The sequence below is a fragment of the Sesamum indicum genome, linkage group LG5 (genome assembly GCF_000512975.1).
Source record: "Sesamum indicum cultivar Zhongzhi No. 13 linkage group LG5, S_indicum_v1.0, whole genome shotgun sequence".
Taxonomy (NCBI): Eukaryota; Viridiplantae; Streptophyta; class Magnoliopsida; order Lamiales; family Pedaliaceae; genus Sesamum; species Sesamum indicum.
The window spans coordinates 16,453,814-16,467,733 of record NC_026149.1 but is presented as its reverse complement, the minus strand read 5'-3'; the positions used below and the strand labels follow the sequence as shown (position 1 = coordinate 16,467,733).

The 13,920-nt window shown below is 33.7% G+C and overlaps 3 protein-coding genes across 4 annotated transcripts in view; all 3 read left to right on the top strand.

Moving 5' to 3' along the window:
- The window catches only part of LOC105162703 (4-alpha-glucanotransferase DPE2), an 8,199-nt gene extending 5,259 nt beyond the window's left edge, over window positions 1-2,940 (top strand). For both annotated transcript variants that reach the window (XM_020693991.1, XM_011080796.2), the window contains exons 17-23: window positions 14-133; window positions 308-405; window positions 613-772; window positions 883-981; window positions 1,374-1,571; window positions 2,193-2,286; window positions 2,477-2,940. In XM_020693991.1, coding sequence (XP_020549650.1) covers window positions 14-133; window positions 308-405; window positions 613-772; window positions 883-981; window positions 1,374-1,571; window positions 2,193-2,286; window positions 2,477-2,712 — 1,005 coding nt within the window. In that variant the 3' untranslated portion in view covers window positions 2,713-2,940. The remainder of the gene's footprint in view (window positions 1-13; window positions 134-307; window positions 406-612; window positions 773-882; window positions 982-1,373; window positions 1,572-2,192; window positions 2,287-2,476) is intronic.
- Window positions 3,624-7,679, top strand: LOC105162702 (phosphatidylinositol 4-kinase gamma 8). Its single transcript, XM_011080794.2, has 5 exons — window positions 3,624-4,047; window positions 4,692-4,743; window positions 4,872-4,937; window positions 5,210-6,603; window positions 6,908-7,679. The coding sequence occupies exons 4-5, from the start codon at window positions 5,217-5,219 to the stop codon at window positions 7,090-7,092; spliced, it is 1,572 nt and encodes a 523-aa protein (XP_011079096.1). The 5' UTR covers window positions 3,624-4,047; window positions 4,692-4,743; window positions 4,872-4,937; window positions 5,210-5,216; the 3' UTR covers window positions 7,093-7,679.
- On the top strand, window positions 11,113-12,017 carry LOC105162701 (Werner Syndrome-like exonuclease). Its single transcript, XM_011080793.2, has one exon. The coding sequence runs from the start codon at window positions 11,187-11,189 to the stop codon at window positions 11,853-11,855; it is 669 nt and encodes a 222-aa protein (XP_011079095.1). The 5' UTR covers window positions 11,113-11,186; the 3' UTR covers window positions 11,856-12,017.

Below are 13,920 nucleotides of genomic sequence, written 5' to 3'. Positions count from 1 at the left end.
ATCATTAATATAGTTCAAGGAGGACTGCGATACTGAAAAGAAAATTGCATCCAAGCTGAAGTCATGCTTGGAAAAATCCATCTTCCTGGAGAGTGAGGAAAAAATTCGGCGCAACCTCTTTGATCTTATTCAGGCAAGTGAATTGGAGAAGTCTAGTTATCCAGCCCATGCTGATGGAGTAAATAATAGTAACTCAATGCTATAATTCCGATTTAAAAGCTTTTTATGCTTTTACAATTCTGGTTATTGGTATTACTATCTTAGAATTTGCTCATTATTGCTTGCATTAATTTTCTGCATTTTGCAGAATGTAGTCCTTATCAAAGATCGAGAAGATTCAAAAAAGTTCTATCCCCGCTTCAATCTTGAGGACACTTCAAGCTTTAGTGATTTGGACGAACATAGGTAATGTTGTTGGCATATCAGCATAACTTCATCTTTTATGAATTAGAAAAAAGATCAGTTGTCATGCTATGAGTTGTCATTCGTAAACATTATTCTTTTCGTTTATCTTTTAGTTTCTTTTCCATTCACTATCATTATTTTCTTTTTTCTGAATTAAGATCTGCTTTGAACAACTACTGCTCACTATGCCATCCCCCATATTTGCAGCAAAAATATCTTGAAAAGGCTATATTATGATTACTATTTCCAGCGGCAAGAAACTCTGTGGCGTCAAAATGCACTAAAGACATTGCCCGTTCTCTTGAACTCATCAGATATGCTGGCTTGTGGAGAAGATCTTGGGTTGATTCCTTCTTGCGTTCACCCTGTATGATGTCACTTCTTGTTCATTTGGAAACACACTAGTCATGATTTATGTGAACCAGTTTTATCAGTAAGTTTGAAATGTTTATTTGTGGTTGCACTACCTTGATACAGGTCATGCAAGAACTCGGTTTGATTGGTTTGCGCATACAACGTATGCCGAGTGAACCTGGTGTGGAATTCGGTATTCCTTCACAGTACAGTTATATGACGGTAAGGTCCATCCTGAAATATTTTGTTCTTGAACTTTATCCTTGTAATGGTTTTTGAAATAAACTCTCCGCATTATTGGCTTGAAACCGAAGTACACCACAGACCCCAATGAGCCTCTCTGCTTCATTCAATCATAGAAGGGTTATTCAAATCCAGTTTCATGTCCTCAAGGGGACAACCCAGTTGTTCGGGGCCCGCCAGAGTCTTTAAAATAACGTTTGAGGGAATGGTCCGTGTTTCAAAATGTTACTGAAAATAAATAAAACTATTTTCTTTCTCTGTAAGCGAAAGATTGCTACTCTTAAAGGCTATTATATTGATAAAACAAACTATGAATCAATATTAGAATGAAATAAAGAATCATTACGAAATTAACTCTGTTTACCCTTTAGGTATGCGCTCCATCGTGTCATGACTGTTCCACCCTCCGTGCTTGGTGGGAAGAAGATGAAGATCGAAGGCGGAGATTTTTCCAGACTGTGGTGGGCTCTGATCTGCTACCACCTGATAGGTGCACTCCTGAAATTGTAGAGTTCGTTTTACGCCAGCACGTTGAAGCTCCATCAATGTGGGCAATTTTTCCACTTCAGGTATTTCAACCTATACACACGTACTACGTATGCCCTTCATCAACGTAGTTATCGAGGATTTTCCAGATTTTTATGTGTTATATGGATAATAGAAAAAGAATTATTTACTTAAGAATAAGCTTTTGAAATATTTGGATAAAATAAGATTACAAAACTTATGACGTGTTAGCAATGCCAAATTCATAATTATATGATAAAAATTTAAAGGAGGTTGTTAAGATTTTAAAGATCAGCTAGGAATCCCTTCACTTCTCCCAAATGAACATATAAACAACTAACATTTTATTTTTATCTTATAAGCCTTTTTCTGAATACTTTACCGAGAACTCTACAACATCGTGTAAGTTGTTAGATGTTTTACAAGATATTTTAAAAAATTTATGAACTCATCTAAACACCCTCTGCAACTGCATGGAGTGTAGAATAGAGAATAGATAGTTCGGGACCGCCATTTTTTTTTAAAATTGCTACATAATGATTTGTGATAGTTCAGATGTGCGTGTAAGGATGCTTGAGAAAAAAATGTGTACAAGAACTCATGGGTGCTTCATGTTCATATATATGGAACTATGACAAAGACCATGTTTTCAGAGGTAAAACATGATGTTTATTTTGAAACAGGATTTGCTAGCACTGAAAGACAAATACACGACTCGACCGGCTGCAGAGGAGACAATAAATGACCCGACAAATCCAAAACACTACTGGCGATACCGTATGTCGACACACTTCAACTATCCCTCACTGCTCCTTTTTCGATTTATATATTTTTGTGTGATATTCAGTGCTGACCTCTCTCTACAGAGTGGCTTCTTATGATTAATCCATGCAAATACTTCAGTCTTTTGTCGGAGTCTTGAAACACTCCTTTGTGTTCTTACTGTCGGCTATTCTAATTGCTGCAGGGGTACATGTGACATTGGAGTCCTTGCTGGAGGATAAAGAACTTATATCTTCTATCAAAGGCCTCGTCCACGGTAGTGGAAGATCGTGCCCTTCTTCACATGGCGACGAATTGGGACTAGGAAAGTCGAGCAAGGATTCCGTTAAGCAACCGGCCGGAAATGGGAAAGGAGAAGACCATGTTGCCAGTCAGCTGAATGGAATTCCTAAGAAAGAGGAGGCAGTAACAGTTGCTTGATGGGCAGTTGGATCAGTATTTCCAGTGCCAACCCAAAGAAACAAGTCCCTTGAGAGTCTATGCTCTATTTTTGCTTTTCTCCAAGTGAATAAGTGACTTTTTCCCTATTGAATCTTCTCTTTCTCCCTACTTTATTTATAAAATAGGAAAGGAAAATAATATATAATGTATGTGTGAAGACGGGGCACTAAAAGCATCGGAAAAAAATTGATTTTTTGTCGTAATTAATTTCTATAGTTATGTTTGGATTTATGTTTTTGCATTTCTCGAAACAAGATAAAACACACTAAATATTTAGTTTTGTGTTTTTAAACCTTATTTGTGTGTTTTTTTGTCTTTTAACTTTCTATATATAATATAAAAGAGGCATAATTTGTGTCTTTCAAAAATACAATATTAAACATACAATATTTATATATAAAATATATAAAAAAGAGATATGAGTTGATAATGAACGGTAATTTTTGTCTTTCAAATTCCAACATCAAACCTACACCACTTATTTTAAAGTATTTTAAATTACTTCAAAACACAAATCTAAACATTATTCAACATACACTTAATTAACTCTATTTTTCTCTCTTTATCTTTAAAACACAAAACAAAACACAAATCTAAACATAAGGAAAAGTTTTTGGTGATTTTAATGATTAACAACAGTTGTGGACCAATTACTAACCATTATTTCTGTATTAATTTTAATCATAATTAATAATAATGACAAATAATTTTACCATAATTAAAATATTTGATTACTCGTGATCAAAATTTAATTTTTTATATCGTTTATGTAACTGTTATATATAATATTAACTTATCATAATTTTTAAATTGTAATTATTTATAACCTAGAAAATAATTCATATTTTTTCATAGTGAAATATAGGATGAAAGCCCGACAAGACATAGCCGGCCGATTGATACAAAATATTTGACGTTGATTACAAAAATTTAGACATTTATAAAAGAGAATTTTATTGTTGTACTAAAATTTTAGTATCAGAAGGATATGATGAATGGAGGGTAGTGATATATTATTGGAAGGAAGATGAAGATGAAGATGAAGATGAAGATGAAGATGAGATAGTGTAGGGGGGATGCAAGAGGAGAAGTACAAGGGTGAGCAGAGCAGAGCATCCTATAAATGGAAAACGGTTGGCGGAAACATCGGAAGGAACGTGGGAGGGAGAGAGCTTTCTACTAAGGGACTAAGGTTACCCGATCATGAAGACAACCAAAGAGGCATTGTTTCCTTTTCGGGCACGAACAAAATAATTAGCTCTCGCGCTCTCTCGCTGCCGTTTCGTTTCCCTGAACGCCTCACCAGTGTTCAGAGTATCTCTCTCTCTCTCTCTCTGACCTTTTGAAATGTGTCTCGCATTTTGGATTCTTGATTTTGTTTGATTGTTAACATGGTGGTGGAAGAATGATCCGATGCTGTTCGTTTCTCGCATTTTGTGGAAAAATGCATCTATTTTGTCGTGGACTTTTGTTTGTGGATTCCTAGTATGATGTGAAGTTATTGATCAATGTTGGAAATTTTGAGGATGTAATGATTGATCTTCAATTTGGAGGCGATTGTCCTTCTTTTGTTTCCCTCTGTCGACCTGTTTCTTTAGTGAAGAAGAAGTGAGAATGTTGCAGAGGAAAAGATGTTTGGTATTATTTTGATTTTGTCCAATTTCTTTGGGTATAGTTAGTTAGCGTCCCCTCTCTCGTGCATATGTACATGTGACTGAATTGTTTTAGGACTTGTATCTCCTGTCCTAATCAATGTAAGACAATGAAGTGGACCCTGGAATAAACAATGATTGTTCTGTGAAGCTAATTATTTTTGATGTTTGATGATTGACAGAGTTATTTCTTGTTAGACACGACGCAGTGTTCGATCTATCATTTTTCCTTTATGTCCAACTTTTCTGTTGCTGAAAATGAATAATGAATGATGACGAATGACGATTTTTATCTATCATCTGCAGTCCATTTTGGTGAGTTTTAAGCGGCAGAGCAAGCGAGGGCCTTCATAGTACGGTAGGTGTCGATAAAAATCTTGTAGTTCGAGCATATATTCCTTTTCTTTCTTCTCTTTTGGTAATTGTTTACTATAAGGTTGTAAGATCATATGACGAATGGCGCATTTGTTGTTTGACATTTTGTAGGTGTACGGAGATTAGCACCACATTTCTGGTTGTTGATTTTTGCAGCCTCTCTTCTGCGAATCTCAAGTAAGATGTCTCGTTAGTTACATCTGTTTTTCTGATAATCTGTTCATGATTGATGACTATGAACTTGTGAAGACATTTCTGGATTCAGACATCTTATGTATGTAATAATCCAAAATGCATGAAGGGAGACAGTGAGATATGAAGAATGAGTTTCCTCTTACAGAGAACTTGTAGAAAGCTCGACAAGATCGAGATTCTGACAACCATAATAAATTACATCTCGACTTCTTGATGTTCTGTTCCTTAATCAAGAATTTATGCTTTGATTGCAGAAATGTGATGTATAATCTCCCAGGGCAGACTAACCTTCTAGAGATCAACCAGCCTTTAGCATGCGCAGTAACTCTTCCTGCCTCCACGAGACGACTCTTCAAGATGGCCGTAGCCGTTGATCAAGCTCATGGATTCACGTCACTAGCTCGACCCCCTAGATGTAAACGCAAGTCTTCCAGTAAGTTCGATTACAAGATGCTCAATATCAGTCAATCCGAGCTCACACAGTCTCTGGAACATGCCTTTAACTTCAGTTATATCCACAAGAGCTTCTCCACCCCGTGCCTGTCTCATTCCTCTAGACCAGAAGATGATTCTGCTACCAATCCAAGGATCGAAATCATTGTGGGGCATGATGCCCCCCAAATACACGCTCTGGTGGTTGAGGTTGCAGTAGCTATGGCCTGTGGCGTCAACCCTGAGCCAGTGTCGAGTGGGCTTGGTGGTGCCTACTTTCTGCGTGCTAAAAACGGTGATAGGATAGCTGTTGCAAAGCCTGTAGATGAGGAACCTCTAGCATTCAACAACCCCAAAGGCTACACTGGACGGATGTTGGGCCAACCGGGCATGAAAAGTTCCATCAGGATAGGCGAAACAGGCCTTCGTGAATCAGCTGCTTATCTCCTTGACCATGGTGGCTTTGCCGGTGTCCCTCCTACTGCATTGGTCAAATTTTCTCATGTCCGGTTCAACTCAAATAGTTCAGGATCAAATTCAAGCCCGCTTTATAAGATTGCGTCCCTTCAACGTTTCGTGGATCATGATTCTGATGCAGGAGATATGGGCCCTTCAACTTTCTCAGTCACGGATGTACACCATATTGGGATACTGGACATAAGATTGATGAATCTCGACCGACATGCAGGAAACATTCTTGTGAGGAAACAAAATGAGAGTTATGGCCGGGGAGATGCTGAGCTAGTGCCAATAGATCATGGATATTGCTTGCCGGAGTCGCTTGACGATCCATATTTTGAGTGGCTGCATTGGCCTCAGGCTTCAATTCCTTTTTCAGAGATTGCAGTCGACTACATATCCCGTCTCGATCCATATAAAGATGCGGAGCTGCTAAGAACTGAGCTTCCGTCAATCAGGGAGTCTTCCATTCGGGTTCTTGTGATCTGTACGATATTCTTGAAGCAAGCAACGGCCTATGGGTTGTCCCTTGCTGACATGGGTGAAATAATGACTAGAGAAATCAATGGAGGAGAAGAAAATTGGAGTGTGTTGGAGAACTTATGCATGATTGCTAAAGCTCGCTTGAACAATGGACTCACTGATGATAATGTCATCAAGAGTGATCATGGTGAAGAAGACATTGATGTAAGCCATGAGGATCGCCTCAATCAAGAGTCTGATGCCCCTCCTGTTTTTCACAACTCCCCGGCAAAAGGTAAGTCATCAAAATTTCCAATATTCTCGTTGATGATTGTCTAACATGCATCGAGTTAAGGTTATCAAATCCACCCATGCGGGATGCAATTGAATCTATGTGTAGTCAGATAGATCATACGGATAATGCCGAGCACTTCACTTTATGACATCATTGTATTATGTTCTAAATGTAGGCATTTAGACCACACATGTTGATGTCAGTATTTCACTTTATGCCATTATCATAGTACTGTCCGATGAATGTGATTCTTACACAATTGTGGATGAATTTCATGATGATGGGGATGACAACGACAATGCAGGTTGCTTGATATCCCCGGTAGCAAACTACAATCATGATGGGGAAGGCATTTCTTTCGGGGACATGGACAACGATGAGTGGCACTCGTTCTTGGGCATTTTCGAGAAGCTTTTGTCCAAAGCCTTTGAGAAAAGAACATCCATGGGCTTGTCAAACCAAAGGTTTGGATCTTCTTGTGAATTTTGAACAACATATGGAGTGGAAAAACTGCCTACATTTGGTTAGCATCAAATAATCAATGTACACATTAGAGTATGAACACCCCGGATAAAATGCTTAAGACAGTCGATTAAAAAACATCATAGAGTAGAAGGAAAAGGAATAGGCAAGGCGCCATCCTTTCCGATGTAGGATTTTGACCAGGTTTCGATTCCTCACTTGCTTTTACCTTAATTTCCCACTTCATACAATGTCCTGTTGTTTTGTCTATAGAGCTCGAAATTTTGTGTTGGTATCGAACTTGGTGTTTTTTTTTTTTTTTTAAACATAAGACCTTGTAAGTGATACTCTACTATTATAGCAAAGCATAAGCCATAGGCCGAGGATGTACATACAGCCATTGTCTTGATGAATAAAATATGTCTTATGTTATAAGGGGCTAATACAATACAATGTCTCAAAGGACATATAGTACAGAGTTGAGCTTGCAGGTCTAGATCTGATTTGGACATAGTCGCTTAGTTCCTTTTACTTTTGTTTTGTTAGTTGTATTTGAGGTTTTATGCTTGCAAAGGTTGTTATGGAAGATATGAATCTTTGGATGTTTATTCCTGTATCCTGTACAACATATTTTACTTCGGATGTTTTAAATGCATTTATTGGTTAGAGACATATCATGATTCCAATGGTCAACAATTATAATGATTATTATATTAAGTAGGGAAAAATATTATTTTAGTCCGCTAAATATGCCTAATTTTAATTTTAGTCCGATAACTATGTCTATTTTTGTTTAGGTCCAACAACTTACGAAATTGCTTACTTTTAGTCCTCTGACTGATTTTCGGACAATTTTACCCCTATGCAACTTTTGAAAAGCAGTTTTATTCCATATGCACTCATAGGGGTAAAATTATCCGAAAATCAGCCAAAGACTAAAAGTAAGCAATTTCGTAAGTTATTGAACCTAAAAAAAAATGGACATAGTTATCGGGCTAAAATTAAAATTAGGCATACTTAACGGACTAAAATAATACTTTTCCCTATTAAGTATCAACATAGATGAGAGAAAAATTATTAAAATAGCCTATAAATTAGAAATACTATCAACATCTTTAAAGATACGAGTTCTTAACAAACATTTCACACGAGCTCTAAAAATAAATACGATCTAAAACTATACCAGCTAAAAATATATGATTTAAATTTATATAACATGAAACTATACAAGTTGGGTAAATTTCCTACTCATAGTCATGTGCACCAACAAAAAGAAACTAAAAATATAAAGACATCCAAACTAAAAATATTTTTCTTTCTGTATTTCATTAATTTTATATTTTATTTATTAATATTTGATGCGTACAAAAAATTCACGAATATAATAATTTATGGATTTCTTATCTTGCTTTTGTTTTTGCCTCTTTTACTTTTCTTGATTTTAACTTTTTCTTTTCACCTTAATTTAGCTTTCTAAGTTGGATCTTGACTCATACCTTTGATTAAAATAAGAAATTCCAAATATTAGTCAAAAGTATTTTTTTTTTTTTCTAAAGAAAAATCGTTTGTTTGACAGTGAATGACATATTTTATGAGAATTTAATTACATACTATCATATTATTTTATTTGATAAAATTACTTCAATGTGAAAAAACAATATTTCCATAAGTTGGGAATATATAACCAAAATTTGGAATTGTAAAATCCTAATTAAATCCTAAATACGTAAAATTAGTTTTTTTATATAGTTTTTTTAAAAATAATTCATTGAATTTTTGTGAATATAATTAAAAATTTAGTTTTAATAATTATAAAAATTATTTTAAATTTAAATATTTTAAACTAAATAATAATTTAAATTTATTTAAATATTTTTAATTAAATAACAATTATAAATAACCTATCAAATATCAAATATTTATAACTCATAAACTTAAGTACTATTAAAATAGCTGAGAATCTTTGTACTAGCTCTTCTTTATTAGGTAACAAGGTGCTTTCTTATCTTCCCTTTTTTTTGTCCTTTTTTTCCCCTTGATTTTAACTTTTTTCTTTGTTTCTTAAATTGGCTTTCAAAATTGGATATGACTAAAGCAAAAGGAGTAACAAGTTTTTTTTTTTTTTAAATTTGTAGTATTATGGGGATGTCTAAAATTTGAGTTGATTCACATACTATTTTTCGTGTTTTTGTTCATCCTGATAGAAGCCAAACAACTAGGGGTGGCAGCGAGTCGGCTCGATTTTGAGCTCGACTCGAGCTCAATTCCCTTTGTTCATCGACCCACGAGTTTTTTTTTTTATTTTTTTATTTTTTATGTATATATTTTTATTTTTAATTTTTTTATACTTAATTTCATATTCAATACTTTATCAATTTTATACTCAAAATTGACCATATATTATAAGTATTAATCAACACATATATTTTATTTTGCATAATAATAAATTATGGTACTTTATTTATACATCTAATCTTTATACAAAAATCAAATTAATCAACAATTTTATAAATTACATTATTTTTCATAAAATAATTATTTAATATGACACATATACACTTTATGTTATATTTTAATATATATTTATATTGTGTTATACTTTTTTTAAATTGACAAGTAATTCATTTATGATTCTTTTTATCTATTTCAATCGTTTTATATTTATATATACATTATGCAATCTATTTTATTACTTATAAATTTATGTCAAAATTAGTGACTCTTATGAATTAATCTAAAAATAATGATAATAATAAAAATGATGGTTGAACAATTTTAATTATTTTATTATATATATAATGAGAATAAAAAGTTTAATAAACAATTACGATATCTTAAAATTCGGATACCCTATTTATATCAAATTCAAATATATATAAAACTGTGTCTTTTAGATTATATCAAAAGATATGATTTAAAATCACATAGCCGAATTCAATAATACACCGTTTTGAATGATTACTGCTATGTTTCGAGTACGATATCTCGTCATCTGTATATTCAATAAGTCTAAAACTTTACCAAATATATTTTCTGTAAGTTTGATCAAACCCAACCATTTGATCTGAATTTTGATGACCCGATTAACTCATGTTGTTCAATAATATAAGATGAGATAGTTACATCAACATAATACTAATATTTATAAATATATAAATTTATTGCAGATTGTGATCGTATATTGATCTCAACTATAAAATATTTTTATGTATTTCAATTACATTATTCTAGATAATGTATGCTTTTCTACAATTTAATTCTTTAGTATAATTTTTTTTATATTTTACTAATTATATTACTACTAAACTAAATAGTAGTTTATATTTATAACAATAAATTAAAATATTATATTATATTTTACAATTTATTTCCAATACATATATTTATTTCTATTTTTCTCGCTTTATTTTTAAAAAACAAAACAAAATATTTTAGAAACAAAATCAAACATAATGAATAGCTTTATACGAGTGGCAGAGGAAAGTTAGCACTATGTTTGTTTTCATTTTCAACTTATTTTCGAAACAAGTCAAAACATACTCAATGTTTGCCATCATTCAAATACATTTAGGTGTTTTTAACTGTTTTAGCATAAAAACATACATATATATACACACATATATACATAAATATATATAAAAAGGCATATTTTGATAATGAATAGTAATTTTTGTCTCCCAAAATACAACATTAAACATATAATACTTATTTTAAATTATCTCCAAAGACATGATTTGACAATGAATAGTAATTTTTGTCTCTCAAAATACAACATTAAATATATAATACTTATTTTAAATTATTTACATAAACAAATCCAAACATACATATTATCTCTAACACATACTTGTTTATCTTTGTTTTTCTCTCTCTATTTCCACAAAACACAACAAAACACTCAGAAAACGAATCCAAACATTATGTAGAGGTTTCAGTTTTCCATATACGAATAGCATCCACGCGCCAATCACCGCGCGTTGCATTGAGTTCTTCCCTCCACCCCTTGGAATTCTTTTCTTCCTCCACTTCTCAGTCTTCTCCACTTCCTTTCAGTATACATACAACCCCCTGCCCCCCCGGCCCAATCCCACCCCATCCCCCAGAGTCAGCCAGCAGTAGAGATGGCTTACAATCAAACACCAAGGACGATCGACATTGTAGATCACGAGTTGCCCTACGATTCCCACAACACCTATGACGTCATCTTCTTCGGCGACTCCATCCACACAACCGTCACCCACGACCCCGACGTCGCCACCCAGTGGATCTCCCAAACCGAGTCCATCCACCGCCGCCGCCTCAGGTGCCTCATCGTCGGGCTCGACGTCGAGTGGCGCCCCTCCTTCAACCGCTATATCCAGAACCCTGCAGCGACGCTGCAGCTCTGCGTCGGCCGCCGCTGCCTCATCTTTCAACTCATCCACAGCCCCTTCATTCCCTCGGCGATCATCGATTTCCTGGCGAATCCACACTACACCTTCGTGGGGATCGGCATAGAACAGGACCTGGAGAAGCTGGAGGACTACGAGTTAGGGTTGAACACGAAGACGGTGGATTTGAGGAGCTTGGCGGCGGATGAGTACGGGAGGAGGGAGTTGAAGAGCGCGGGACTGAAGCAACTCGCGAGCCTCGTGCTGGAGAAAGAGGTGGAGAAGCCGAAGAGAGTGACGATGAGTAGGTGGGACAACGAGTGGCTGACGCCTCCTCAGGTGCAGTATGCTTGCATTGATGCTTTTGTTTGCTTTGAAATTGGCAGGATCTTGAATGCTTCTGCTTCTACTTCTGGTTAAACCTAGACAAAAATTGGGATTTGTCGTGTCATTTGGCTGTTCTTCAATTTTGTGAATAGATGGTGGCGATTTTAGTTTCTTGATCCTTAAATGAAATGCAGTTTGAATTTTATGAAGATGTGAAATTCTAATTATTGATCAGTAATTTGTTTCTTGGTGAAACCTAATGTTTTCTTGTCCTTTGCATTTGTATTTGGTGTTTGGTTCTTGATTGTTGCTTATAACTGATTGGGAAATTCTAAGCCCCAAAGTCAGATTAGTTGGATTGGGTCGGGTCGCACCCGAACCGCATAGGCCCAAAGACCCGAAATGAAACCCGTTGATCACCACAATAGGAAGGCTTAGGATCATGTCATGTGAATCTGTATCAGCACGAGTCGTTCGGCTATGTAAATATTGTATTAATAAAAAAAATATAAACTATTTTATCTAAATTAATATTCGGTTAGCATGAATGTAGATATATATTATTTTTATTTAAAAATTTAGGTAATAGTTTGTCATTTTTCTTACTATAAAAAGATTATCTATTAAATTTTTATTTTGAAAGATAATCTAATGGGTACTATTTATAAAACCGTTTTAAAAAAAAATTAAACCAAAATATGTCAAAGATAACAACTTATTTGATTCTAACAAAAAAACAAGATTTTGTTAGAATCTTATAAGTTTTTAGAATCAGATCTGATATCATATAAGCTTTTACATCTTATAAGTTGTTACATCTTATTTTTAGAATAAGATCTGATATCTTATACTTTAATTATATTTTAATTTTTTGTTTTCATCTAACAAATAGATACATTTATTAGTTAAAATTTATCGAATATGCTACTATTAAAAACAAAAAAAAAAAGGAAGAAGAAGAATGAAAGTTTATATTTATCCTTGATTGATTTATTATTAACTTAGTTTAGGTCAAACAAATATTTTTCTGACCAAATTATTTTTATACCTTTTCGTAATGCATTAGCCAGTGAAGATGTATAAGAGTGGTTTGGTCAGAAAAAAATTTGATTTAACTTGTAATCAATTAAGTTAATTGAAACTAAATGTGAATTTTTGTTTAATTTTTTTACTAAATTTAATAAATTTTTACTAATAGAAAGATTTATTTGTTACTTGAAAGTAAATTTCAGAGTTTTTAAATATAATTTTATAAAATTATAAAAAATGTACGAGTAATTATACAATATTTGTGCATATAGTTTCTTATAGATAAAGGTATTTTATTTAATATATAATTTAAGAAACGATTACGCCCATCATTTGCTCTATATCAAAAAATGCACATGGCCTTAGAAGGAGTACAAGTTGAATTATACCTAATACATGCTGCCCCAAGAGAGAAGTGGCCTCTGGTCCAGATCCCTTGGAGGGGTCTAATTAGCAAAGAAGCTTGAGAAGGCCCATGAAGAAGGTTCATAGACAGCCTTGGATATCCAAGAATATTAGACGCGTTCTAACCTTCTTTTAAGAGTCCGATAAGGCTTATCCTCTTAGTTCTGTTTGGTCCGTGTGATTAGCTATGATCAAATTATTTATTATGATTAATAATAAGTTTGGTTTGTCGGACCCAATCTTATTAATCATAATATATGATATTATGAATTAAGCTTATTTAATTAGTATAAATAATCCTCATCTCCACTCTCACCTCTCTTTCTCCCATTTTCTCTTTTTTCTCCCAATGAATTAACGGCGCTTATTTCTCCCCCTTTCTCCCATCTTTCTCCGATCAAATCCGATGAATTATGTATTCTCTCGGTGAGATTCTTTGCTGGCAGTGGTTGATTGAAGCAGCGAGGAAGATTGTATTATTGACAGACGATTATTTCTTCCCTTATCTCCTATCTTTCTTCGATCAAAATCCAACGAATAAAATAATGATTTAATAATAAAACATAGTAAAAATATTACTTCTTTCTTTTTTGGACATTTAAAAAATCCTTGAATTTTTATCATTTTTTACTTAATTGAATATGTATTTTCAACTTCAATTTTATATAAATATAGACAAAAAAAAGAAGAAATATTTCACAAATTAATTTTTATTTAAGTATTT

Bases quoted from the DNA above. Each gene is read 5' to 3' on its own strand.
- LOC105162702 (XM_011080794.2), top strand. From the start codon at position 5,217: ATGTATAATCTCCCAGGGCAGACTAACCTTCTAGAGATCAACCAGCCT. The intron at 6,604-6,907 runs GTAAGTCATCAA...ACGACAATGCAG, and splicing joins TCACAACTCCCCGGCAAAAG to GTTGCTTGATATCCCCGGTA.
- LOC105162701 (XM_011080793.2), top strand. From the start codon at position 11,187: ATGGCTTACAATCAAACACCAAGGACGATCGACATTGTAGATCACGAG.